This window comes from Cyanistes caeruleus, chromosome 34, assembly GCF_971803275.1.
Source record: "Cyanistes caeruleus chromosome 34, bCyaCae1.hap1.1, whole genome shotgun sequence".
NCBI classification, from domain to species: Eukaryota; Metazoa; Chordata; class Aves; order Passeriformes; family Paridae; genus Cyanistes; species Cyanistes caeruleus.
In genome coordinates this window covers 1,529,193-1,554,346 of record NC_141735.1, presented here as the reverse complement: position 1 = coordinate 1,554,346, position 25,154 = coordinate 1,529,193, and the positions used below count along the sequence as shown (strand labels likewise).

Below are 25,154 nucleotides of genomic sequence, written 5' to 3'. Positions count from 1 at the left end.
GGGTTGGGGAGGGGGATTCGGCTTCGCTCGGGTGTTTCCGTCACGGGCGGAAGCGCCCGAAAGCTACCGAGAGGTGTTCGGGTAGTTCCGCATCCCCTCGGGTGTTTCGGTCTCGCTCGGGTATTTCCGGCTCCACTCGGCGGCGCGGGCGGCTCTCGGCTCTTCCCGCGGCGCTCGGCGGAAAGTACCGAAGGAAGCTTCGGGTAACTCCGTCGTGGAGGCGGAAACACTCGAAGTGTGTGACGGCCTCGAGCCGAACCTTTCCGGGAACAGCCGAAGCGGAGCGGGGAGGCGTGTCGGGTGTTTCCGGCGCGGCGGCGGAAATGGCCGAGGGCCGGCGGCGGCCGCCATGTTGGGAGCCGCGGGGCGCTGAGGCGGCGGCGGCGTGAGGCGGCGGCGGCGGCGGCCGGGCCGGGCCGGGCGGACCCCGCCCGCTCCCCCTGCTCCTCTCCCGGCCCCCCCAATGCCGCTGGCCTGGCCCCCCCCCGCCCCCTGAACTCCCCCGCCTCCCCTTCCCCCTCCCCGCACACCGCCTGCCGCGGCTTCCCCCTATCGCGATAGTCGCCGGCGGCGCGGGGGGGGGGCCGCCATGTCGAGCAGCGGTCGCAGCCCTTTGCCGACCGTCAACGAGAGGGACGCGGAACAGGTGAGGGAGGCCCGGCGGGGATCGGGTGTGGATGAAGGGGGACCCGGCTCCGGCGTGAGGGGAAAGGGGCGGCTGTGGGGGAAAAGGGGCATTTTGTGAGGGGAAGAGGGAACTGAGGGAGTCTGGGGGATTTTTGTGAGGGGAAAAGGGGGATCTGAGGGAGGAAAATGGGGCTTAAGGGGATCGTGAGCCGATTCGTGAGGGGAAAAAAGGAGCTCTGAGAGGTTTGTGGACTGATTTGTGAGGGGAAAGGGGGGATCTGAGACGATAAAAAGGAGGATTGTGGGGGTTCTGGTCCCGTCCATATGGAAAAAAAAGGGGGACTGAATGGCTCTGAGGCGTTTATGTGAGGGGAAAGGAGAGTCTGCGCTCGGTTTGTGAGGGGAAAAGGGGTCTTAGAGGGGCCCGAGTAATTTCGTGCGGTAAAAGGGGTGTCTTGAGGGGGGACCTGGGCTGGTTTTTGAGGAGGGGAAAACAGGGATCCGAGAGGGAAAGGGGGGCTGAGAGAATCTGGGGTTGTTCTGTGAGGGGAAGCAGGGGGGTCTGAGGCGGCCCTTGCCCGTTTTGTGACAGGAAAAGGGGGTCCGGGGCCGCCAGGAGTAAAAAGGGTCTGGGGTCTGTTTGTGAGGGGGAAGCGAGGCCTGAAAAGGATTTGAGCAATTCTGTGAGGTAAAAAGAGTGTTTGAGGGAAACCTGGGTTGATTTTTGAGGTAAAAAGGGAGTCTGAAATGGAAAATAAGGAATCTAAGGGACGTTTTTGGGAGTGGAAAAAGGGGGTCCTGGGGCATTTTATGTGGAGAAATTAAGGGATGTGGGGGGATCTGGATCCCTCTATGAAAGGAAAAGAGGGACTGAGGGGGTCTGGGGTTGCTTTGTGAGGGAAGAGGGGGCTCTGAGGGTCTTGGTGAGGTGGAAAAGGGGGATCTAAGGGTTCCCCCAGTGAGGTGGTCCTGGGGGACCCCCGGCTCCTCTCTTCCACCCCCATGAAGGACCCTGGGGTCTCCCCCAGCCCAGACCCTCCTGTGGGGTGGGGGGTCCTGAGCCGTGGCCCCCCCTTCAGGGCTGGATTTGCCGTAGGGACAGTGCTCTGGGCTTCTGCTGGGATGAGCCCCTCCCCAAATTTTGGGGTCCCATTTCGGGGTTCCTTGAGGGGCAGCAGGGGGTTGATGTGCATGACCCCAAATTTTGGGTGAGGGGGGGTTCAATCCTTGCACCCCAAAGGGAGAGAGGCAAGTAGTGGGGTGCCAGACCCTCACACTGGGTCTGGGATCTGCTGTGGGGGGCAGGTTTGGGGTGTCGTTGTCACCCCCCCCAGCTCGGTGGCTGCACGATCGGGGTGTGGGGGCGTCAGCCCACCCCCTTCCCCACCCCCTTCCCTGCTGCGGCCCCCCCAAACCGGGGGAGCTGTGGGGGCGGCGGCAGCGCTGCCACGGGCTCAGCGCCCTCCCAGGGCTTTGGGGGGGCTCTGAGGGGTGAACCCCCCAAATCACTCCGGTTCTGACCCCTGCAGGCAGGGATCAGCCCCCCAGGGTGGGCAGTGGGGGCTCACCCCCTTGTGTGTTTGGGGGTGGGAGGGGGTTGAGGTCCAAACCCCTTCAGGGGCACTGGGAGGGGGGGGTTCCCCGTTTTGGGGGTGGATTTGGGGGGCTCTTGGGGTTTGTCTCTGCTTCCAGTTTCTGTTGCTGGTGGGAGACCCCAGTGCTGGCTCAGCCCTTTTGGGGAGCACCTGGGGGGCTCCTCAGCCCCCCCACCCGTGTGACACCTCCATCTTGGCTGATATCTTGGGGGGCTTCCCCCTATTCTGTGACCGGGGGCCCCCCCAAGCGCAGGGGAGTGACCCCAGCAGGGCTTGTGGGGGCACAAGTGGCCTTGTGTCGGTGTCCCCAAGCCCGAGGACAAGGCGATGCCACCTGTTCTGTGGCCGTGGCTGTGGCATCGGGCTCCCCCTCCTCGTTTTGGGTGCTTTTCCCTCTTATTTATCCGCTGTTATGTAACGCCAGAGGAAAATTATTCCTGGCTGGGAAGATTTGGGGAGGGGGCGGCAGCACCGTGTGGGGGGGGCTGCGCATCTCCCCCAACCCCAGCAGCCGAAATCGGGGGGTCTTTCCCAGCCTCCCCCCCCCCACCAGCCCCCAATTCCACCCTCACATTGAGCCTGATATGGTGGGATTGGAGATTTTTTAAAAAAAAAAAAAGAAAATCTTCCAAAATACCTAAATTTGGCTGACATTTGAGCGGCGCCGCACGAAGCAGCTCTGCCAGCCCGGCTGCCGTGCCGGGGGTCCCGGTCACAGCGTCCCTGGTGTCACCCGCGCCGCTCCCATCGCCACCGCTTGTCACCGGTTGGGTGGCGTGGGCGGCTGCGGGATCGTCACTCCCGCCTGGTGACATCACTGCAGCCCCGGTGACATCACACCGTGCCTGGTGACATCACAGCTCATCCAGTGACATCACCGCGCACCATCCCAGTGGGATCCCAATGGTCATTCCTAATGGTCATTCCCAATGGGATCCCAATGGCCATTCCCAATGGTCATTCCCAATGGGATCCCACTGGTCATTCCCAATGGGATCCCACTGGTCATTCCCAATGGCCATTCCCAGTGGGATCCCACTGGTCATTCCCAATGTTCATTCCCAATGGGATCCCAATGGTCATTCCCAATGGTCATTCCCAATGGGATCCCAATGGTTATTCCCAATGGCCATTCCCAATGGGATCCCAATGGTCATTCCCAATGGTCATTCCCAGTGGGATCCCAATGGTCATTCCCCGTGGGATCCAAATGGTCATTCCCAATGGTCATTCCCAATGGGATCCCAATGGCCATTCCCAATGGTCATTCCCAATGGGATCCCAATGGCCATTCCCAATGGTCATTCCCAATGGGATCCCAATGGCCATTCCCAATGGTCATTCCCAGTGGGATCCCAATGGTCATTCCCAATGGTCATTCCCAATGGCCATTCCCAATGGTCATTCCCAATGGTCATTCCCAATGGGATCCCAATGGTCATTTCCAATGGCCATTCCCAATGGGATCCCAATGGTCATTCCCAACCTTTCGGCTCCGCTCGGGACTCTCCCGCTGCCCATTTTCCCCTTTTCCGCCCCATTTTTCCCCCCCTTTTCCGCCCCGTTTTCCCCGCCCGGGCGCTCCAGGTGTTCCCCGGGCCCCACCCCGCGCTGTCCCGCTGCGGCCTCAGCCCCAACCGGTCGAGCCGGTCCCCGCTCGCTCCCTCCCGGCGTCCCGCGGGGCTCCCGCCGGCACCACCCCGCTCCCGCCGCTCCCGGCGCTTCGGGGTGCCCAGGGTGAGTCCCCTCATGGCGGGCGGGATGGGGAAACTGAGGCACGGCAGGGGCTCCGCGGCCTCGCCGGGCTTTGGTTACCGAGCGCCACCGCGCCCTTGCCGTGCCCGGTGCCGGTGATCCCCCCGCGGTGCCGGGGACATTTCCCCCGGTGCGGGCCGTGCCTCCTTTGCCGGTTTTGCCGTGTTTTTGGCCACTCGGGCACTAAGAGGAGCCGGGAAACGCCCGGAGCGCCGCCCGCCTGCCGCCACCGCAGGCCCGGGAGGGTTCCGGTACCGGGGCTGCCCCGGTCCCGCCCGGGGGGGGTTCGGGGGCTCCGCCGTCGGTGCCGCCTCAGGGCCCGAGCGAATCCCGGCAGCGCGGCCAGATGGCTCCGCACGCTCCCGCCCCGTTGCCACGGCAGTTTTTTGGCAGAAACTCCCGTTTTCCTTCACTTTTCCCACAGCACCGCGCTGGGTTTTGGGGGAGGGGGAAACTCCGGTTCCCCCCCCCCCCAGGCCCCAAAACACCGCGTTCTGCCCCCAAATCTCGGGGTTCGGTTGCGCCATCGCCGGCACCTCCCCCATGGCTTCCGCCAGCGGTTTCCTTCCCACGGAGGGGGAGGGGGACACCCCAAGATGCGCCCCCACAAAAATAAACCCGGCGGGGGTTTTGGGGGGGCCCCCAGATCCCACCTGGGAGCGGGGGCTGGGCTCGGCTTCCCCGCCCGCTCACGCGCTCCCGTTATCTCCGGTGTCACCCGAGCGGTGACAGCCCCGGCGGGGGGGGGACACCGCGCCGGCCTCGCTCCCCGAAAGGGAACACCCCCACGGTGTCCCCAAAGTGTCCCCAAAGCCCCGGTGACCTTCGGGGGGGACCCCACGGCGGCTTTTGGGGTGCGAGAAGAGGGGGCTTTGTGGCGATGCCGTTGTGGGGCGGCCCCCCCGCTTTTGGCCGGGGTGTGGAAACTCCGTCGGGGTGGTTGCGTTCGGGGTAAAACCTGGATGTTTGGAGGCTCCGCTTTAGGGAGGGGAGCGGGGTGGCCGTGTCCCCTCCCGGGGACGGGGGTGACACCCCCGGCCCCTTCCCACCCTGGCGGCCCAGCCCGAAACCGCGGCGCTTGCGTCAGGTATCGGGGGCGGCGCCGGGCCGGGCGCGGCTCCGCCGCTCCGGACTTTGCTCCCGGCTCCTCCAGGAGCCCGCGGATCCCCCCGGCATCCCCCGGGGGGGGGACGCGGCCGGCCCGAGCTCAGCCCCGCTGTCCCCGCTGTCCCCGCAGCCGGGCGCCGTGGAGGGCAAGGGCGGCGGCAAGGCCAGCATGCTGCGGGGCCGGAACGCCGGCACGGCCGCCGAGGAGCAGCCCCACATCGGCAACTACCGGCTCCTCAAAACCATCGGCAAGGGCAACTTCGCCAAGGTCAAGCTGGCCCGGCACGTCCTGACCGGCAAGGAGGTGAGCGGCACCGTCCCGGCGCGGGGACAGCGCGTGGGGGGACGTGGGGACACCGCGGGGACGGGACGGGTCTGTGGGTGGCACGGGGACAGGCTGGGAGTGCCACCACGGTGTGGGGACAGGTTCGTGGTGTTTGTCCTGTGGGTGCCACCACAGCGTGGGGACAGTTCTGGGTGTTGGTGTTTGTCCTGGAAGTGCCACCACAGCGTGGGGACAGTCCTTATTCCGTGAGTGCCACCACGGTGTGGGGACAGGTTCGTGGTGCTTGTCCTGTGGGTGCCATGGGGACAGTTCTGGGTGTTGGTGTTTGTCCTGGAAGTGCCACCACAGCGTGGGGACAGTCTTTGTTCCGTGAGTGCCACCGTGGTGTGGGGACAGCTTTGCGAGCTGGCCCTTGCCCTGGGATGAGCTTCCTGTCCCCAGCAGTGAGTGCCACCACAGCATGGGGACAGTTCTGGGTGCTGGTGCTTGTCCTGGAAGTGCCACCACAGCGTGGGGACAGTTCTGGCTGTTGGTGTTTGTCCCGTGGGTGCCACCACAGCGTGGGGACAGTTTTGGGTGCTGGTGCATGCCCTGGAAGTGCCACCACAGCGTGGGGACAGGACTGGGCTCCTGGCCCAGGTCCTGTGATTGTCACCGCAGGTTTGGGCCCCTTGTCCTCGTCCCACGGGTGGCACCGTGGTGTGGGGTCGGCCCTTGTCCTGTGGGTGCCACCGGGCTGTGGGGACAGCTCTGGCTTCTGGTCCCTGCCCTGGGAGTGCCACCTGGCACAGGAGGGAGTTTCCTGTCCTCAGCTGTGACTGTCACCGTGCTGTGGGGACGCTTCTAGGTCCTGCTCCTTGTCCTGTGGGTGCCACCACAGGGATGGGCTGCTGGTCCCCACCCCGTGGGTGCCACCACGGCGTGGGGACACTCCTGGGTCCTGATCCGTGTCCTGGGAGTGCCACCGTGGCACAGGGATGGTCCCAAGCTCTCCGTCCTCATCCCACGAGTGCCACCACGCTGTGGGGACAGCCCTGGGGCTGCTCCTGTCACCTCTCACTCTGGGAGTGCCACCACGGCGTGGGGACAGTCCTGTCCCCCTGCTCCTCACCCTGCAAGTGCCACCCAAGCTTGGGGACAGCCCTGGGGACCCTCTGACCGCGCTGTGCCCCTCGCAGGTGGCCGTGAAAATCATTGACAAGACGCAGCTCAACTCCTCCAGCCTGCAGAAGGTGAGGGGTGTCCCTGGGGGGGGGTGACAGCTGATTTTGGGGTGACAAATGGCAGATTGTTGTCTCTGACACCCCCCAAAATCCCCCCGTCCCCCTGTCCCTCCCAGCTCTTCCGGGAAGTGCGAATAATGAAGGTCTTGAACCACCCCAACATAGGTGAGACCCCCCCAAATCCCCCTCAGCCGCTCCCCCACCCCTCCCTGGGGGTGTCCCCCACCCTCGGGGGGGTCCCAGGGGTGTCCCCCAACCCCCGTCCCCCCCCTTGCAGTGAAGCTCTTCGAGGTGATCGAGACGGAGAAGACGCTTTACCTCGTCATGGAATACGCCAGTGGGGGTGAGTGGGGCGTTTTTGGGGGGTCCCAGGGGTTTGGGGGGGGTTTTTGGGGGGGTCCCAGGGGTTTGGGGGGGTTTTTGGGGGGTCCCAGGGGTTGGGGGGGTGACCTTGGGCTGCCTCTCACCCCCCCCTGCCCCCCAGGTGAGGTGTTCGATTACCTGGTGGCCCACGGGCGCATGAAGGAGAAGGAGGCCCGGGCGAAGTTCCGACAGGTCTGGGGGGGCTGCTGCTGTTTGACCCCCCCTGAAGGGGTTGGGGACCCCCCCCAGCAGGTCCCCAAGGGGGCTGGGGGTGTCCCTGTGCCCCCCAGCTGGGCTGGGCCCCCCCTGACACCCCCCTGTCCTGCAGATAGTGTCGGCCGTGCAGTACTGCCACCAGAAGTTCATTGTGCACAGAGACCTGAAGGTGAGGAGCCCCCCCTGGGACCCCCAAAATTAAACCCAGACACTGCTGGGACCCTCAAAATTAAACCCAGACACTGCTGGGACCCTCAAAATTAAACCCAGGCACCCCTGGGACCCCCAGAATTGCACCCAGACCCCCCCAGAACCCCCAGAGCAGCATCCAGGCACCTCTGGGGCCCCCAAAATTAAACCCAGACACCCCTGGGACCCCCAGAATTACACCCAGACCTTTCTGGGACCCTCAGAACAACATCCAGACCCCCCTGGGACCCCCAAAATTGCCCCCAGCCCCCCCTGGGACCCCCAGAACAGAACTCCCGACATCCCTGAGCCTCCCGGGTAGGTCCCAGAACCCTCCAGGACAGCACCTGGCCACCCCTGGGACCCCCAGAGAGGTTCCAGCACCCCCAAACCCCCCCCAGACCCCCGGTAACCCCCCCGGGGCGCTCTCCCTCCCGTGGCCAGGCCGAGAACCTGCTGCTGGACGCCGACATGAACATCAAAATCGCCGATTTTGGCTTCAGCAACGAGTTCACCTTCGGGAACAAGCTGGACACGTTCTGCGGGTCGCCCCCCTACGCCGCCCCCGAGCTCTTCCAGGGCAAGAAGTACGACGGGCCCGAGGTGGACGTGTGGAGCCTGGGGGTCATCCTGTACACGCTGGTCAGCGGCTCGCTGCCCTTCGACGGGCAGAACCTCAAGGTGCGCGCACGGGCACGGGCTGGGGGCGCCTCGCGCCGTTTGGGGGCGGCCACGGGTGGTTTGGGGGTCACTCGGGTGGTTTTGGGGTCACTCAGGTGGTTTTGGGGGTCACTCGGGTGGTTTTGGGGTCACTCAGGTGGTTTTGGGGTGGCCACGGGTGGTTTGGGGGTCACTCGGGTGGTTTTGGGGGTCACTCAGGTGGTTTGGGGGTCTCACAGGTGGTTTTGGGGTCTCACAGGTGGTTTGGGGGTGGCCATGGGTGGTTTGGGGGTGGCCATGGGTGGTTTTGGGGGTCACTCAGGTGGTTTTGGGGTCACTCGGGTGGTTTTGGGGGTCACTCAGGTGGCTTTGGGGTCTCACAGGTGGTTTTGGGGTCTCACAGGTGGTTTGGGGGTCTCACAGGTGGTTTGGGGGTGGCCACGGGTGGTTTGGGGGTGGCCATGGGTGGTTTTGGGGGTCACTCAGGAGGTTTTGGGGTCACTCAGGTGGTTTTGGGGTCACTCAGGTGGTTTTGGGGGTCACTCAGGTGGTTTTGGAGTCTCACAGGTGGTTTTGGGGTCTCACAGGTGGTTTGGGGGTCACTCAGGAGGTTTTGGGGGTCACTCAGGTGGTTTTGGGGGTGGCCACGGGTGGTTTGGGGGTCACTCAGGTGGCTTTGGGGTCTCACAGGTGGTTTTGGGGTCTCACAGGTGGTTTGGGGGTCTCTCAGGAGGTTTTGGGGTCACTCGGGTGGTTTTGGGGTCTCACAGGTGGTTTGGAGGTCTCTCAGGAGGTTTTGGGGTGCCCACAGGTGATCTGGGGGTCTCTCAGGTGGATCTGGGGGTCTCTCAGGAGGTTTTGGGGGTCTCTCAGGAGGTTTTGGGGGTCTCTCAGGAGGTTTTGGGGTCTCACAGGTGGTTTGGAGGTCTCTCAGGAGGTTTCGGGGTGCCCATGTCTGTTTTTGGGGCTGCAGGAGCTGCGGGAGCGGGTGCTGCGGGGGAAGTACCGGATCCCCTTTTACATGTCCACGGATTGTGAGAACCTCCTCAAGAAGTTCCTCATCCTCAACCCCACCAAGAGGGGCACCCTGGAGGTGAGGGGACACCCCAACATGGTCCTGGGACCCCCAACATCGTCCTGGGACCCCCAACTTTGTCCTGGGACCCCCAACTTTGTCCAGGGACCCCCAGCGTGGGCCTGGACACCCCCAAGTGCCACCCCAGGAGTTCTGGGGACACCCCAACCTCACCCTGGGACCCCCCGGCGTGGCTCTGGGAACCTCCAGAGCACCCCAAGAGCTTCTGGGTTCCCTCCCCGTCACCCCCAGGATCTTTTCCCGCCCCCAAAGTGTCCCCAGAGGTGACCCCGACCCCCCTGAGCCCCCCTTGTGCCCCCAGCAAATCATGAAGGACCGCTGGATGAACGTGGGCCACGAGGACGACGAGCTCAAGCCCTACATGGAGCCCGTGCCTGACTACAAGGACCCCCGCAGGACAGGTGGGACCCCCGGGGTGACCTCTGGGGACACGGGGACCCCCCTGTCCCCCCCGGCTGAGGGCCCTGTCCCCCCCAGAGCTGATGGTGTCCATGGGCTACACGCGGGAGGAGATCCAGGAGTCGCTGGTGGGGCAGAAGTACAACGAGGTGATGGCCACATACCTGCTGCTGGACCACAAGAGCTCCGAGGTGTGGGGACACCGGGGACATCGGGGACATCGGGGACATCGGGGGGACACCGGGGGACACGGGGGGACACTGGGGACATGGGGGACATGGGGGGACATTGGGGTGATGGCCACGTACCTGCTGCTGGACCACAAGAGCTCCGAGGTGTGGGGACACCGGGGACATCGGGGACATCGGGGGGACACCGGGGGACACGGGGGGACACTGGGGACATGGGGGACATGGGGGGACATTGGGGTGATGGCCACGTACCTGCTGCTGGACCACAAGAGCTCCGAGGTGTGGGGACACCGGGGGACACCGGGGGACATGGGGGACAGTGGGGGACATGGGGGGACACTGGGGACATGGGGGGACATTGGGGTGATGGCCACGTACCTGCTGCTGGACCACAAGAGCTCCGAGGTGTGGGGACACCGGGGGACACCGGGGACATCGGGGACATCGGGGGACATGGGGGACAGTGGGGGGACACCGGGGGACACCAGGGGACATTGGGGACATGGGGGGACATTGGGGTGATGGCCATGTACCTGCTGCTGGACCACAAGAGCTCCGAGGTGGGGGACACCGGGGGACAGCAGGGACATGGGGGGACAGCAGGGACACTGTGGGGACAGGGACCATGAGGAGGGGAGGGGTTGAGGGGACAGTGAGAACAAGGGGACGAGGAGGGGACGTGGTACCAGGGTGACATGGTGATAGGGTGACACGGTGTCAGGGTGACACGGTGTCAGGGTGTCAGGGTGACAGGGGTGAGACGGTGTCAGGGTGACACGGTGTCAGGGTGACAGGGGTGACACGGTGTCAGGGTGTCAGGGTGACACAGTGTCAGGGTGACACAGTGTCAGGGTGACACGGTGTCAGGGTGAGGGGACACGGTGACAAGGGGACACTGACGGTGTGGCATCGCTGACATGTGACGGTGAGGGGACACGGGGACACTGAGGTGACACGGGGACACGAGGAACACGGATGGACTGAGGGGCCGTGGGGACAAGGAGGGACACGAGCAGGGACGTGGGGACACTGAGGGGACACTGAGGGGACACTGAGGGGACACCATCCTCCCTGCCATGCCCTGTCCCTGTCCCCACATGTCCCCACATGTCCCCGTGTCCCCAGCTGGAGGAGAACCTGTCCCTGAAGCCGCGGGTGGCCCCGGAGGTGGCCAACAGCTCGGGCCCCTCCCCCGCCCACAAGGTCCAGCGCAGCGTCTCGGCCAACCCCAAACGGCGCGTCAGCGACCAGGGTGAGCCCCCAGACCCAATTGGGGGGGTGTCAGCGACCAGGGTGAGCCCCCAGACCCAATTGGGGGGGTCAGCGACCAGGGTGAGCCCCCAGACCCAATTGGGGGGGTGTCAGCGACCAGGGTGAGCCCCCAGACCCAATTGGGGGGGTGTCAGCGACCAGGGTGAGCCCCCAGACCCAATTGGGGGGGTCAGCGACCAGGGTGAGCCCCCAGACCCAATTGGGGGGGTCAGCGACCAGGGTGAGCCCCCAGACCCAATTGGGGGGGTCTGTGGGAGCGGGGAGCCCTCAGCAGTGGGGTGTCCGGGATGCTGGGGGGGCTTTGTGGGGCCAGGAAGGGGGAGCTGGGGCCCCTCGGGGAGTGGGGGTCCCCGTGGGGTGGGAATGGGGGTGCCCAGACCCCCAAGTCCCCGTGGGGTGGGAATTGGGGGCCCCAGACCCCCCCGGGGAGGGTTTGGGGGGCAGCGGGGTGGGATCCCCGGGTAAGGACGGGGTGAGGAGGAAGGGAGGGGTCCCGGTTTGAGGACCCCCATCCCTGAGCCCCCCTCCCACCCCCAGCCGGGCTCTCCATCCCCACCTCGGCCTCGTACTCCAAGAAAACGCAGGCGGCCAACGCGGAGAACAAGCGAGGAGCGGGGGGAGGAGGAGGAGGAGGAGGAGGAGCAGGGGAGGAAGAGGGCGGGGGGCGCCGGGCCGGCAGCACCGCCAAGGTGCCCCCCAGCCCCCTGCCCGGCCTGGAGCGCTCCAAGGGAACCCCCTCCCCCTCCACGGTCAGTGCAGGGGGGACACCGGGGGGGGCCGGAGCCCCTGGGTTTGGGGAGGGGTCCTGGGCTGGGATTGGGGGGTCCCAAACACCTGGAGCCCCCTGGGTTTGGGGAGGGGTCCTGGGGGGCTCCCAAACACCTGGAGCCCCCTGGGTTTGGGGAGGGGTCTTGGGCTGGGATTGGGGGGTCCCAAACACCCAGAGCCCCCCTGGGTTTGGGGAGGGGTCCTGGGGGGCTCCCAAACACCCGGAGCCCCCTGGGTTTGGGGAGGGGTCTTGGGCTGGGATTGGGGGGTCCCAAACACCTGGAGCCCCCCGGGTTTGGGGAGGGGTCCTGAGAGGGGTCCCAAACACCCGGAGCCCCCCAGGTTTGGGCTCTGTCATTCAGGGCGGGGGGCAGTGGGGGGGATACTCAAAGCCGGGTCCCCCAGGGTGGGGCTGGGGTCGCTGAGGGGCTGTTGTTGTCCCCACTGGAGGGTCCCCAGGTCCCAGTGGCCGCGGTCTGGGGGGGTTTGGGGACAGCTGCCCCCCCCCAGCGCCCCCTTCCCGTGTCCCCCCACAGAACAGCGTCCTCTCCACCGGCACCACGCGCAGCCGGAACTCGCCGCTGCTGGACCGCGCCAGCCTGGGCCAGAGCTCCCTGCAGAACGGCAAGGACAGGTGGGACCCTCCCCAAAACCCCCCCGGGGGGTTCCCGGGGGGCTGAGGGGTGGGTGACCCCCCCCGGGCCCCCATTCCCACGTTCAGCTCCCACAGGGGCTCCCCGGGGGTCTCTGGTGTCCCTGGGGGCAGCAGTGTCCCCTTTTTGGGGGTCTGGGGGTGTCCCCGCTTGCCGTGGGGGGGGGCTCAGGGGTGTCCCCCACCCCCGTGTCCCCCCCTGACCCCCGTGTCCCCCCACAGCGGGGCCCCCCCCCGGGTGCCGGCAGCGTCCCCCTCGGCCCACAACGTGAGCCAGGGCCCGGGGGAGCGGCCGAGCTTCCCTCGGGGGGTCTCGAGCCGCAGCACCTTCCACGCCGGGCAGCTCCGCGCCCCCCGGGACCCCCGGGACCCCCTGCCCTACGCGCTGCCCCCCGGGCTGCCCCCGCCCGCCTCCCCCTCGGGCGCCAGCCAGGGCCGGCGCGGCCCCTCCGCCAGCCTCTTCAGCAAGTTCACCTCCAAGTTCGTGCGCAGGTGAGCGGCACACGCGGCACGCCCGCCCCGCCCCGGGGCCACCCCTGCGCCCCCCGCTCCTGGATGTGTCCCCCCGCTGTGTGCTGGGCTCTCACTGTCCCCCGGTGTCCCCTCGCTGTGTCCTCTCGGTGTGCTCCCCTCTGTGTGTCCTGGGCTGTCCCCTCGGTGTCCCCTCAGTGTCCCCTCAATGTCCCCTTGGTGTCCCCTGAGTGTCCCCTCAATGTCCCCTGAGTGTCCCCTCGGTGTCCCCTCGGTGCTCCAGGGATTCTCTGTCCCCTCTGACCCCTCCTCGGTGTCCCCTTGTCCCCGCTCTGTGTTTCTCTGTCCCCTCAGGGTGTCCCCGTGGTGTTCTCAGGGCTTTTCTTCCTCTCCTCCCTCTGTGTCCCCTCCTGTCCCCTGCACTGTCCCCTCAGGGACCCCCACCTCCCTTCCTGTGCCCCCACTAATCCTCCTGGGGACCCCCCGTGTCCCCCCCATGTCCCACTGGGGACTCCCTGTGTCCCACTGGGGACCCCCCGTGTCCCCTCCTGTCCCCTCCTGTCCCTCTGTCCCCACAGAGCTGGGGTGGGGGGCTGGGGGACCCCACTGCCCCCCTCCCCTCCCCCTCTCAGGGGTCTCTGGGGGGTTTTGGGGGGGGTCACGGGGGGGGGGGAGGGGTGGCTCTGTCCCGGCCCCTCCCCCCCCAACGCCCCCTTCTCTTCTGTTTGTCTTTGTAGAAATCTGTCTTTCAGGTTTGCCAGAAGGTAGGGCCGCGCCGGACGCTGGGTCCCCCCCGCATGGCACCCCCAGGGCCCCCAAACCCCCCCAGGGCCCCCCAAAACCCCCCCAGGGACCCCCCAATCCCCCCCCGGCCCCTCCCCAGTGCTGCACGGCCCCGCATGGCCCCCCCGGCCCTGCTCGTCCGTCTGTCCTCGTCCCCCCCACGTGTGTCCCCCGGTGTGTCCGTGTGTCCCCCTGGTGTGTCCGTGTGTCCCCCCGTGTCCGTGTGTCCCCCCCGTGTGTCCGTGTGTCCCCCCCGCCCCCCCCGGTGCTGTCTGTGCCCCCTGGGTCCCCTGGGGGGTGGGGGAGGGGCTGTGACCCCCCCCCCAGCCCCCCCCGACTGATCTCGGCCCCTTTTGTCTCCCGAGGAACCCCCACGAGCCCGAGAGCAAGGAGAGGGTGGAGACCCTCAGGTGAGTGGGGACACTGGGGACACCTGGGGACAGCCTGGAGACATGGGGACACCCTGGGAACAGCCTGGGGACACCCTCGGGACACCCTGGGGATATGGGGACACCCTGGGGACACCCTGGGGACACCCCTGGGGACACCCTGGGGACACCCCTGGGCTCCCCACACCTCCAGGGCCACCCCTTTGTCCCCAGGGCCCAGGTGCCGTCCCTGTGACCCAGCACAGCTTTCCCACGGTGGCCCCACCTCTCCCGGGGCCACCAACCCCCCTGGTGACCCCATGGTGCCGCCCCAGACCCCCGAGAGGGACCCCCCCTAATCCCCTCCCACCCCGTTTCCCCCCCAGACCCCTGAGAAGGACCCCCAGGACCCCCAGGACCCCCCAGAACCCCCCTACCCCTGCCCCACCCGTTCCCCCCAGACCCGCCGTGGGCCCCGAGAAGGACCCCCAGGACCCCCAGGGACCCCCAGGACCCCCAGGACCCCCCAGAGCCCCCCTGACCCTGTCCCACCCGTTCCCCCCAGACCCGCCGTGGGCCCCGAGACGGACCCCCAGGGACCCCCAGGACCCCCCTGACCCTGTCCCACCCGTTCCCCCCAGACCCGCCGTGGGCCCCGAGAAGGACCCCCAGGACCCCCAGGACCCCCAGGGACCCCCAGAACCCCCCAGAGCCCCCCTGACCCCCTCCCACCCCGTTCCCCCAGACCCGCCGTGGGCCCCGAGAAGGACCCTCGCGACGCCGGCGGCCGCGACGCCAAGCCGCGCTCGCTGCGCTTCACCTGGAGCATGAAGACCACGAGCTCCCTGGAGCCCGGGGAGATGCTGCGCGAGATCCGCAAGGTGCTGGACGCCAACAGCTGCCGCTGCGAGCCCCAGGAGCGCTTCGTGCTGCTCTGCGCCCACGGCGCGCCCGGCCACGACTCCTTCGTGCAGTGGGAGATGGAGGTGTGCAAACTGCCCCGGCTCTCGCTCAACGGCGTCCGCTTCAAGCGCATCGCCGGCACCTCCATGGCCTTCAAGAACATCGCCTCCAAGGTGGCCAACGAGCTCAAGCTCTGAGCCGCGGCCGCCCGCCGCCGGCTCCGGCGCCGCCCGGCGGCCGCGGGACGAGGACGGGGCCGGAGGGGTCGCCCGGGAGCGGCTCCGGGGACACGGACACGGCCAGCCGGGAGCGGCCCCGAGGCGGCCGCCGAGCTCCGGCCGCCGGCCGCGGACACGGCGACCCGGGAGTGCCTCTGAGGTGGCCGCCGAGCTCCGGCCGCGAGCCACGGACACGGCGGGGACGGCCACGGGAGCGCCGGGATGGACCTCGGGGGCTCCTGGATGGACCTCGGGCACGCTCCAGGCCTTTGTGGGGATGTCCTGGATGGATCCAGGAGCTCCTGGATGGACCTGGCGGCCCCAGGGAACCTCCCGGGGTGGGCCCTGGAGCTCCTGGATGGACCTGGGATGTCCAGGATGGACCTGGGAGAACTCACGGCTGAACCCGGCCCACGGGGATGGAGCCGGGACCTCACCTGGGGCTCACCTGGCGGGAGCTCCGAGGGTCCAGGTGTGTCCCCATGGTGGGGCTGGGACCTCCTGTGGGTCCAGGTGTGTCCCCATGGTGGGGCTGGGACCTCCTGTGGGTCCAGGTGTGTCCCCATGGTGGGGCTGGGACCTCCTGTGGGTCCAGGTGTGTCCCCATGGGTGGGGCTGGGACCTCCTGTGGGTCCAGGTGTGTCCCCATGGGTGGGGCTGGGACCTCTGGGGTCGCCCTGCCGGGACCCCCCGGGTTTGTCCCGTGGTGTCCAGGGCCTCGTGAGGATGTGGGGACATCCCGGATGGGCCTTTGGGGACAAGGGCCGGGGTTTCAGGGGGACCCTGGGACCTGCTGGGGACATCCAGGGTGGCCCAGGGACCTGGGGGCACCGTCGGGGAGGGGGAGCACGGCCCGTGTGAGGACGGGGACACAGCCGGGGGGCCCAGGGGCCTCTGGGGACAGGAGTGGCCCCCATGGGGGGGTCCTGGGCCTCGGGAGGACGTGGGGACACCGTGGGTGGCCCTTGGGGACACTGTGGGTGGCTCAGGAACAGCTGGGGGGGGCCCAGGGCCGCGTGGGGACACCCCGGTGTCCCCGAGCCTTACCGGGGGGACACGGGGCCAGTCCGGGGCTCCCCCAGGGCCCCTCGGTGGCCTTAGGGGGGGTGGGGCGCGTCCCTGCCCCTCCCCCCTTGGGGACAGGGGTGTCCCCTCCCCCCGCACTCAGGAAGGCCCCGGGGGGGGGAGGGGCGGGGGCGCTGCTGCTGCCGGGGGTGGCTCCGGGGTGGGGGTGGGGCGTCCCCTCCCCCCCCCCCTTTTTTTGTCCTGCTGTAGCCCCGCCCCAGGCACCGCCCCTGGGGGCGGGGACACTCCGGGGGAGGGGCCAATCCCAGGCCACGCCCCCTCCGCGGTGGATTTTCCAGGTTCTAATTAAAAACTTTCCAGAAAGATCCGCGGCCTCCGAGTGGTGCTCGAGGGGGAATCCCAGAGCTCCCAGTAAAAACCAGAGCTCCCAGTAAAAAACAGAGCTCCCAGTACAAACCAAAGCTCCCAGTGTAACCCCAGTGCTCCCAGTAAAAAACAGAGCTCCCAGTACAACCCAGTGTAACCCAGCACACCCCAGTGCTCCCAGTACACACCAGAGCTCCCAGTGTAACCCAGTGTAACCCAGTACAAACCAGAGCTCCCAGTGTAACCCAGTGCTCCCAGTGTAACCCAGTGCTCCCAGTACAAACCAGTGCTCCCAGTACAAACCAGAGCTCCCAGTGTAACCCAGTGTAACCCAGTACACCGCAGAGCTCCCAGTACAAACCAGAGCTCCCAGTACAAACCAGAGCTCCCAGTACAACCCAGTGTAACCCAGCACACCCCAGAGCTCCCAGTACAAACCACAGCTCCCAGTGTAACCCAGTGCTCCCAGTGTAACCCAGTGCTCCCAGTGTAACCCAGCACACCCCAGAGCTCCCAGTACACACCAGTGCTCCCAGTGTAGTAAAATACCTTTATTGCAAACGGGGACCCCCCGGGACCCCCGGGACCGGGGGCGCTCAGCGGGGAGGGGCGTGGCCAGCAGCCGGGGGGCGTGGCCTTGCGGCAGGGGCGGGGCCGGGGCGGAGCAGCGGGGGCGGGGCCCGGCCGGGCTGGAGGGGGGGCGGCGGCCGCGGGAGTGCAGGGGGCGGGGCCAGGGGCGGGGCCGGGCGCAGCAGAGGGGGCGGGGCCGGTGGGCGCGAGGGGGGCGGTGACGCACCAGGGGGCGGGGCCGAGGAGGGCAGCAGGGGCGGGGCTGGGCGGGACACGCCCGTGATCTGCACCTGTGGAGAGAAAGGTGGGGCTGGGATTGGGTGGGGCAGGGATTGGGCGGGGTTAGGGTGGGGCAGGGATTGGGTGGGGTCAGGGTGGGGCTGCAGTGGGTGGGGCGAGGATTGGGTGGGGATGGAATTGGGTGGGGCTTCAGTGGGTGGGGCAGGGATTGGGTGGGGCTGCGGTGGGCAGGGCTGGGATTGGGTGGGGCTGCAGTGGGTGGGGCAGGGATTGGGTGGGGCTGCGGTGGGCAGGGCTGGGATTGGGTGGGGCTGGAATTGGGTGGGGCTGCAGTGGGTGGGGCAGGGATTGGGTGGGGCTGCGGTGGGCGGGGCTGGGCAGTGTTGGGGTGTGGGTGAGTCCAGGACAGGGCCTGGGTCTGAGGAGGGGGTGGGAGGCAGGGGGGTGGGGCAGGGCTGTGGTGTGTGTGGGGCAATGATTGATTGGGGTGTGATTGATTGATCGATCGATTAATTGGGATGGGGTCACTGTGCGTGCAGGGTGTGGGACAGGCCCTGATGTGGAACCGGGACCAGTCCAGGATCGGGGCTGGCACCGGGACCGGCACCGGCACCAGTTCCCAGCTGGGAGCCGCCCCCAGCCCCCGCCCCCGCCCCTCCTCACCTCCTCCTCCTCCTCCTCGGGCTGGGGGCGCTCCCCGGGCGGGGCCGGCGGGGGCTCCCCCGGGCCCTGGCGCTGCTGCAGGAGCCGCTCCAGCCCCAGGCGGCGCCGCGGGCCCAGCACGAAGCTCCGAACCTGCGCCGCCGTTTTGTTGCCCAGCACGGCCGCCACGGCCGGGAAATCGCGGCCGTAACGGCGCAGGGCTGGGGGCACGGCGGGAGGGACAGGCCGTGAGGGATGCTCGCGTTAACCAGGCTAACCAGGCTAACCAGGCTAACCAGGCTAACGAGGCTAACCAGGCTAACCAGGCTAACGAGGCTAACCAGGCTAACCAGGCTAACGAGGTTAACCAGGCTAACCAGGCTAACCAGGCTAACCAGGCTAACCAGGCTATTGAGGCTAACCAGGCTAACCAGGCTAACCAGGCTAACCAGGCTAACCAGGCTAACGAAGCTAACCAGGCTAGCCAGGCTAACCAGGCTAACCAGGCTAACCAGGCTAACCAGGCTAGCCAGGCTAACGAGGCTAACCAGGCTAACCAGGCTAACCAGGCTAACCAGGCGGGGACACTCACCCTGCACCACCAGCAGCTGCTCGTCCGTGGTCCAGCGCGAGCTGAACTTGCTGCTGCCCTGGGGGGTGACGGGAGGAGATTTTGGGGGACGGAGGGGACACGGCTGGGGCTGCCGCGGGGACACTCTGGGGACAGCGTGGGGACACTGTGGGGACAGCGTGGGGACACCGTGGGGCACACCAGGACCCACCTCGGGCGGCCGCAGCCCCTCCAGGCCCCCGTCCAGCGCCTGCCGGAGGCCGCTGTTGATCTGCTTGATGCGCTGCACCTGCGGGAGCGGGGAGGGGGCAGCGAGGGCTCACCCCTGGGGGGGTCCCCGCGGGTTTGGGGGTGCCCCGGGGGGGTGTCCCGGGGCTCACCTGCCGTTTGAGGGCCACCAGCTGGCAGTCGAGCTGGCGCAGGGCCCGCGCGCCCAGGTCGGGGTTGGCCGTCACCTCGGCCACGTCCTCGCGGCTCAGGCGCATCCCGCGGGGGGGACGGCGCCGCTGCCGCGCCGGGGGGTGGTGCCGGTACTGGGGCTCCTTGCGCGGCCCCGCCTTGGGGCAGCACGGCTGCGATTAGCCCGGCTCGTTAATCGGCTCCGCCCGTTAATTGGTTTAATTGGTTCCCTTGGTTACGGCTGGGGAAACCCCCCCCCTGACCCCCCCCCTGACCACCCCAGACTTGGTATGTCCCGCCCCAGCCCTGCTCCCCCCCCTGCCCCATTTCTGGGGGTTTCCCCCAATTTTTGGGGTGTCCCAACCCCCCCCCAGCTCCCCCTCGTTGTTTTCAGGGGTCCCCCCAAAAGATCCCCCCGAATTTTGGGGTTCCCAGACCGTCTTTAGAGTCCCCACCCCCCCAAGCTCCTCTCTCCTCATTTTTAGGGATTCTCCCCCATTTTTTGGGGGTCTGGCCCCATAATTTGGGGGTTTCCCCCCATTTTCCTCCTTTTCCCGCTCACCCCACCCTTGACAACCCCCCCCAAACCCCCCCGTGCCCCCCAAACCTCTTTTTTGGGGTCTGGGGGCTCCACGTCCCCGTCGGGGTTGGGTCGCTGCTCGTCGGTCTCGTCGTTGCTGCGGGGCCAGAGGTGAGCCGGGGGCTTGGGGGGGTTTGGGGGGTGCAGGGTGGGATTTTGGGGGATTTGGGGGGTTCAGGGTGGGATCTGGGGAGGTTTTGGGGGTTCAGGGTGGGATTTGGGGGTCCAGGGTGGGATTTAGGTGGTTTGGGGAGGTTTTTGGGGGTTTTGGGGGCTCAGGGTGGGATCTGGGGGTCCAGAGTGGGATTTGGGTGGTTTGGGGAGGTTTTTGGGGGTCCAGGGTGGGTTTTTGGGGTCCAGATGGGATTTGGGGAGGTTTTTGGGGGTTCAGAGTGGAATTTGGGTGGTTTGGGGAGGTTTTTGGGGTTCAGGGTGGGATTTGGGGAGGTTTCTTGGAGTCCAGGTGGGATTTGGGAGGTCCAGGGTGGGTTTTTGGGGGGTCCAGGTGGGATTTGGGGGCACAGGGTGGGTTTTTGGGGGGTCCAGGTGGGATTTGGGAGGTCCAGGGTGGGTTTTTGGGGGGTCCAGGTGGGATTTGGGGGTGCAGGGTGGGTTTCTGGGGGGTCCAGGTGGGATTTGGGGGTGCAGGGTGGGTTTCTGGGGGGTCCAGGTGGGATTTGGGGGCGCAGGGTGGGTTTTTGGGGGGTCCAGGTGGGATTTGGGAGGTCCAGGGTGGGTTTTTGGGGGGTCCAGGTGGGATTTGGGGGTGCAGGGTGGGTTTTTGGGGGGTCCAGGTGGGATTTGGGGGTGCAGGGTGGGTTTTTGGGGGGTCCAGGTGGGATTTGGGGGTGCAGGGTAGGTTTTTGGGGGGTCCAGGTGGGATTTGGGGGCACAGGGTGGGTTTTTGAGGGGTCCAGGTGGGATTTGGGGGTCCAGGGTGGGTTTTTGGGGGGTCCAGGTGGGATTTGGGAGGTCCAGGGTGGGTTTTTGGGGGGTCCAGGTGGGATTTGGGGAGGTTTCTGGGGGGTCCAGGTGGGATCTGGGGGTGCAGGGTGGGTTTTTGGGGGGTCCAGGTGGGATTTGAGGGTGCAGGGTGGGTTTTTGGGGGGTCCAGGTGGGATTTGGGAGGTCCAGGGTGGGTTTTTGGGGGGTCCAGGTGGGATTTGGGGGTGCAGGGTGGGTTTTTGGGGGGTCCAGGTGGGATTTGGAGGTGCAGGGTGGGTTTTTGGGGGGTCCAGGTGGGATTTGGGGAGGTTTCTTGGGGTCCAGGTGGGATTTGGGAGGTTCAGGGTGGGTTTTTGGGGGGTCCAGGTGGGATTTGGAGGTGCAGGGTGGGTTTTTGGGGGGTCCAGGTGGGATTTGGGGGTGCAGGGTGGGTTTTTGGGGGGTCCAGGTGGGATTTGGGGGCGCAGGGTGGGTTTTTGGGAGGTTCAGGGTGGGTTTTTGGGGGGTCCAGGTGGGATTTGGGGCGCCGTACCTGTCGTCGCGGTCCCGGCGGCCCAGCAGGCGCCGCGCCTGGCGGTCCATGACGCTGGTGCGGGACCGGGTTTTCTTCCAGGAATAATAATATTTAACCAGGCTGGGAATGAGCTTGTCCGGGAGCTGGGGGGCACAGAGGGGGTTTGGGGGGATAAAAGGGGGAGTTTTGGGGTGATTTAGTCTCAAGGATGGGGTGAGAGGTGAGGGAAAGGAGAGGTCACCCCTAAAAATGGGGGGGAAAAGGCGCAGGAAGACCCCTGAGATGGGGAGAGGCAAACCCACAAAAAAAGGGGAAAACCCCTAAAAACGGAGCAGCAGAAACCCCTGGAAATAGGAAAGGAGGAAATGGCAACGGAAACCTGAAAAATGGGGGGGTTGGGACCCCCAAAATCAGGGGGAACCCCCAGAAATGGGGGGAAGGCACCACCTGGTGGGTGGGGGGGGGACACAACAGAGGTGGGATGTACCATCTCCTATCGAGGGGGGAGTAAGGGGGTGGCACCTCCTCATCCCCACGAGGGTCCTGTGACCCCCCCAGACCCCCCAAAACTCCCTGGGTGACACCCTGGGGGTCCCACAGGAGCGACAGCACCTTCAAAAAACCCCAAAAAAAACCCAAAAAGCCCAAAAAAAACCCAAAAAGCCCCAAAAAAACCCCAAAAAGTCTCAAACCGGGACCGATCCAACCGCTCTGGGGCGGGGGGGGCCGCTCCGTGCTGCCCTCCCTGGGGGTTTGGGGGTCAGATTTTGGGGAGGGGTCTCACCATCTGCTGGATGCGGGCGAAGCTCTTGCCGTGGAAGCTGAAGGCCTGCTCGAACAGCACCTTGTCCTCCACCGTCCACTCGTCGGGGAAGGGAGTGAAGTTGGCCAGGTCGGCCAAGGACTTCTCCACGTCGTGTTTGTGCCACAGCAGCATCCCCAGAGCCTGGGCAGGGGGCGCGGGGGGGGTCAGGGGGGCTTTTGGGGGCGCCCCGGGGGGCTCAGGAGGGGTTTTGGGGGCGGCCCAGGGGGGTTTGTGGGGAGGGGGACGCGGCACCTGCTCGATGTTGTAGCCGTGCTTGTCCTTGGCCATGGCGATGTACCTGTCCACTGGGGGAGAGGGGATTGGGGGGTGAGAGGGGTTTGTGGGGGCTTGAAGGGGTTTGGGGGGTTTATGGAGGGGTTTTGGGGGGGCTTGGGGGAGTTTTGGGGGGTTTGGAGGGGTTTTGGGGGAGCGAGAGAGGTTTTGGGTAGGTTTGGAGGAGTTTTGGATGGGGTTTGGAGGGGTTTTGGAGGACTGACAGGGGTTTGGGGGGATTTGGAGAGGTTTTGGGGGGATTTTGAGAGGTTTTGGGGGGATATGGAGAGGTTTTGGGGGGATTTTGAGAGGTTTTGGGGGGATTTGGAGAGGCTTTGGGGGTGTATGGAGAGGTTTTGGGGGTAAAGGAGGAGTTAAGGGGGTAAAAAGGGGAGTTGGGAGGGTTGGAAGGGGTCAAGGAGAGGGCAAAGAGGGGTTGGGGGGAGAAAGGAGGAGTTTTGGGGGATGAGAGGGGCGGTTGTGGGGGCATGCAGGGGGTGGGGGGGTGTCACGGGCAGGTCGAGGGGGGTCCCGGGGGGTCCGAGCCCCCCACTCCCACGGAGGGGGCTCACGTTTGGCGTCGGACACGCAGTGGTTGGGGGCCCACACCAGCATCCCCTTCAGCTCCTTGTTGCTGTAGCGAGCGGGGCTCTCTGGGGGGGGCACGGGGGGGGTCACACGGGGTTTGGGGGGGGGGGGACCACCCCCCTGGAGCCCCGCGCCCCCTCCCCAAAGCCCCGTACCTGGTTTGCAGTCGGGAATCACCGCCTGGTAGTCGGCCCCCACCCGGATCATGCTGTCTGCGGGCAGGGAGGGGCACAGGGGGCCGGGGCTTACCGGGGGGGCGGGGGGTCCGCACCGCCCCCCCCGGGGCTGCCAGAGGGGGGGGCCCGCGGCCGAGCCCCCTCCCCGCCGGCGAACAAAGCTGTGGCCGCGCACACGCGGGCGGCCGGGGACAATGGGGACGGGGCTTTGTTCCCCCCCCGTGTCCCCGTGTGTCCCCCCCACCCACCCAAACCCCACGGAGGGGGGGGAGGTGGGGGGGTGACGCGAGCGCTGTTTCCCCCCCCACCCAAAATAAACACGTGGGGCGAGCGCGGTGTCCCCGACACGGCGTGGTTTTGGGGGGGGGTCCCGGGGGTGGGGGGCACGCAGGTGAGGAGGGGGGGGTTATTTTTGGGGAGGGGGTCACTCACCGTGGGCGTGCTCGTCCTCGCTGGCCTCGTCCTCGGAGTGGGGGGGCCCCGCGCCGCCCCCCGCCTTGGCCCGGCTGCGGGACAGGATCCCCGAGGGCTTCTCCATCACCGACGGCATCGCCCGGGGGGGGCGGCGCGGGGAAGCCCCCCGAGCCCCCCGGGGGTCCCCGCGGGGGAGGGGCTCGGCCCCGGCGCCCCCCGCCAAACTTTAACCCGAGCGCGGGGGGTTTGGGGAGGGGGCGTGGGAATTTGGGGAGGGGGGAGGACGCGGGGCGGACGGGAGGGTCCCTCCCCCGAAAGGAGGAGCACCCCCGGCTGGGGAGGGGGCGAAGCAGAGCGGCTTTAGGGGAGGGGTCCCGGCCGGGGGTGCCGTGCCGGGGGTCCCGAGCCCGCCGAGCCCGCACAAAGCGCCGCCGGCCGCTGCCGCCGCCTCCCGGTGCCAAAGTAGTTCCAGCTCCCCCGGCCTCAGCACGGCCCCCCCGCCCCCCGTACCCCTCCGCGCCGCCTCGGGGGGCTCGGGGGGGCCCGGGGGGCGAGCGGGGAGCGGCTGTGGGGCTGGAAGCCTCGCGGGGGGGGCCGGGGGAACAAAGGGGCTGCGGGTCAGGGGCTGCTGCGGGCGGGGGCTGGACCTGCTGGGGAGCTGGGGGGTCAGGGGGGTGTTATGGGGCTGGGGTCTGACCCTCTCTGGGGCTGGGGTCTATATCTGTGTGGGGCTGGGGTCTGTCCCTGTGTGGGGCTGGGGTCTGACCCTGTGTGGGGCTGGGGTCTGTCCCCATGTGGGGCTGGGGTCTGTCCCTCTCTGGGGCTGAGGTCTGACCCTGTGTGGGGCTGGGGTCTGTCCCCATGTGGGGCTGGGGTCTGACCATGTGTGGGGCTGGGGTCTGTCCCCATGTGGGGCTGGGGTCTGTCCCTCTCTGGGGCTGAGGTCTGTCCCCATGTGGGGCGATGCCCATGGCGATTCCCACCCTCTGTCACACACTGTGGGGCTGCCCCACACCCCCATCACCCCCTTCCACCTGGGGGTGCCCCACTGTGTTCTGTGGGGTGACCCCATTGCGGGAGGGTGTGGGGCTGGCTCAGGGCTGTGGGGTGGGCTGTGGGGCTGGGTTATGGGGTGGACCAAGGGCTGTGGGGCAGATCTGTGTGACAAACTGGACTCCGTCAGTCCATACTGGGCTCTGTGGGACCAGTTTAGGGCCATTCCGGAATCTCTGGGGCTGTATACGGATCTATGGGGCAGTACTGGGATCTCTGGGGCTGTACATGGATCTATAGGGCCGTGCCCGGCTCTCTGGTACTGGTTTAGGGCCGTGCTGGGCTCTGTGGGGCCGTACCAGCCTCTCTGGGACTCGTTTAGGGGCGTACCCAGATCTGTGGGGCCATACCTGGATCTGTGGGGTGGTACCGGGCTCTCTGGGACTGGTTTAGGACTGTACCCGGCTCTGTGGGGCCGTACCTGGATCTGTGGGGTGGTACCGGGCTCTGTGGGGCCGTACCTGGATCTGTGGGGTGGTACCGGGCTCTGTGGGGCCGTACCTGGATCTGTGGGGTGGTACTGGGGTGGTACCGGGCTCTGTGGGGCCGTACCTGGATCTGTGGGGTGGTACCGGGCTCTGTGGGGCCGTACCTGGATCTGTGGGGTGGTACCGGGCTCTGTGGGGCCGTACCTGGATCTGTGGGGTGGTACCGGGCTCTGTGGGGCCGTACCTGGATCTGTGGGGTGGTACCGGGCTCTGTGGGGCCGGTTTAGGACCCCGCCGCGCTCCCTGAGACCCCCGCTCCCACAATGGCGGCCCCACTCCCCTCAGCGCACTGGGCGTGGCCTCGCGCGCTCCCGCCCCCTCCACTCTCAGCCAATCAGCGCCGAGCCGCCTTCGCGCCCGGC

At 67.2% G+C, this 25,154-nt stretch overlaps 2 protein-coding genes across 4 annotated transcripts; one reads left to right on the top strand and one right to left on the bottom strand.

Annotated features, from left to right (window-relative positions):
• Positions 1 to 402: 402 nt before the first annotated feature.
• MARK2 (microtubule affinity regulating kinase 2) lies at positions 403 to 15,256 on the top strand. 2 transcript variants are annotated; one of them, XM_086870947.1, is made up of 18 exons: positions 403 to 646; positions 5,215 to 5,388; positions 6,549 to 6,602; positions 6,710 to 6,758; positions 6,871 to 6,936; positions 7,078 to 7,148; positions 7,285 to 7,341; positions 7,806 to 8,042; positions 8,995 to 9,114; positions 9,419 to 9,518; positions 9,595 to 9,707; positions 10,833 to 10,959; positions 11,517 to 11,728; positions 12,284 to 12,381; positions 12,622 to 12,891; positions 13,608 to 13,634; positions 14,019 to 14,063; positions 14,767 to 15,256. In XM_086870947.1, exons 1-18 carry the CDS (start codon positions 590 to 592, stop codon positions 15,119 to 15,121), a joined length of 2,232 nt encoding a protein of 743 aa, XP_086727073.1. In that variant the 5' UTR covers positions 403 to 589; the 3' UTR covers positions 15,122 to 15,256. The 2 variants fall into 2 exon arrangements, with proteins under 2 accessions (XP_086727073.1, XP_086727074.1); XM_086870948.1 differs by lacking the exon at positions 13,608 to 13,634 and having other exon boundaries at positions 404 to 646.
• Positions 15,257 to 17,130: 1,874 nt separating this feature from the next.
• RCOR2 (REST corepressor 2) lies at positions 17,131 to 25,076 on the bottom strand. 2 transcript variants are annotated; one of them, XM_086871102.1, is made up of 13 exons: positions 24,655 to 25,076; positions 23,270 to 23,343; positions 22,817 to 22,873; positions 22,646 to 22,726; positions 22,053 to 22,105; positions 21,780 to 21,941; positions 21,014 to 21,138; positions 19,564 to 19,633; positions 18,938 to 19,129; positions 18,769 to 18,846; positions 18,579 to 18,636; positions 18,008 to 18,207; positions 17,131 to 17,394 (listed from the first exon to the last, which is right to left on the bottom strand). In XM_086871102.1, exons 3-13 carry the CDS (start codon positions 22,866 to 22,868, stop codon positions 17,131 to 17,133), a joined length of 1,335 nt encoding a protein of 444 aa, XP_086727228.1. In that variant the 5' UTR covers positions 22,869 to 22,873; positions 23,270 to 23,343; positions 24,655 to 25,076. The 2 variants fall into 2 exon arrangements, with proteins under 2 accessions (XP_086727228.1, XP_086727227.1); XM_086871101.1 differs by lacking the exon at positions 24,655 to 25,076 and having other exon boundaries at positions 23,270 to 23,786.
• Positions 25,077 to 25,154: the final 78 nt, after the last annotated feature.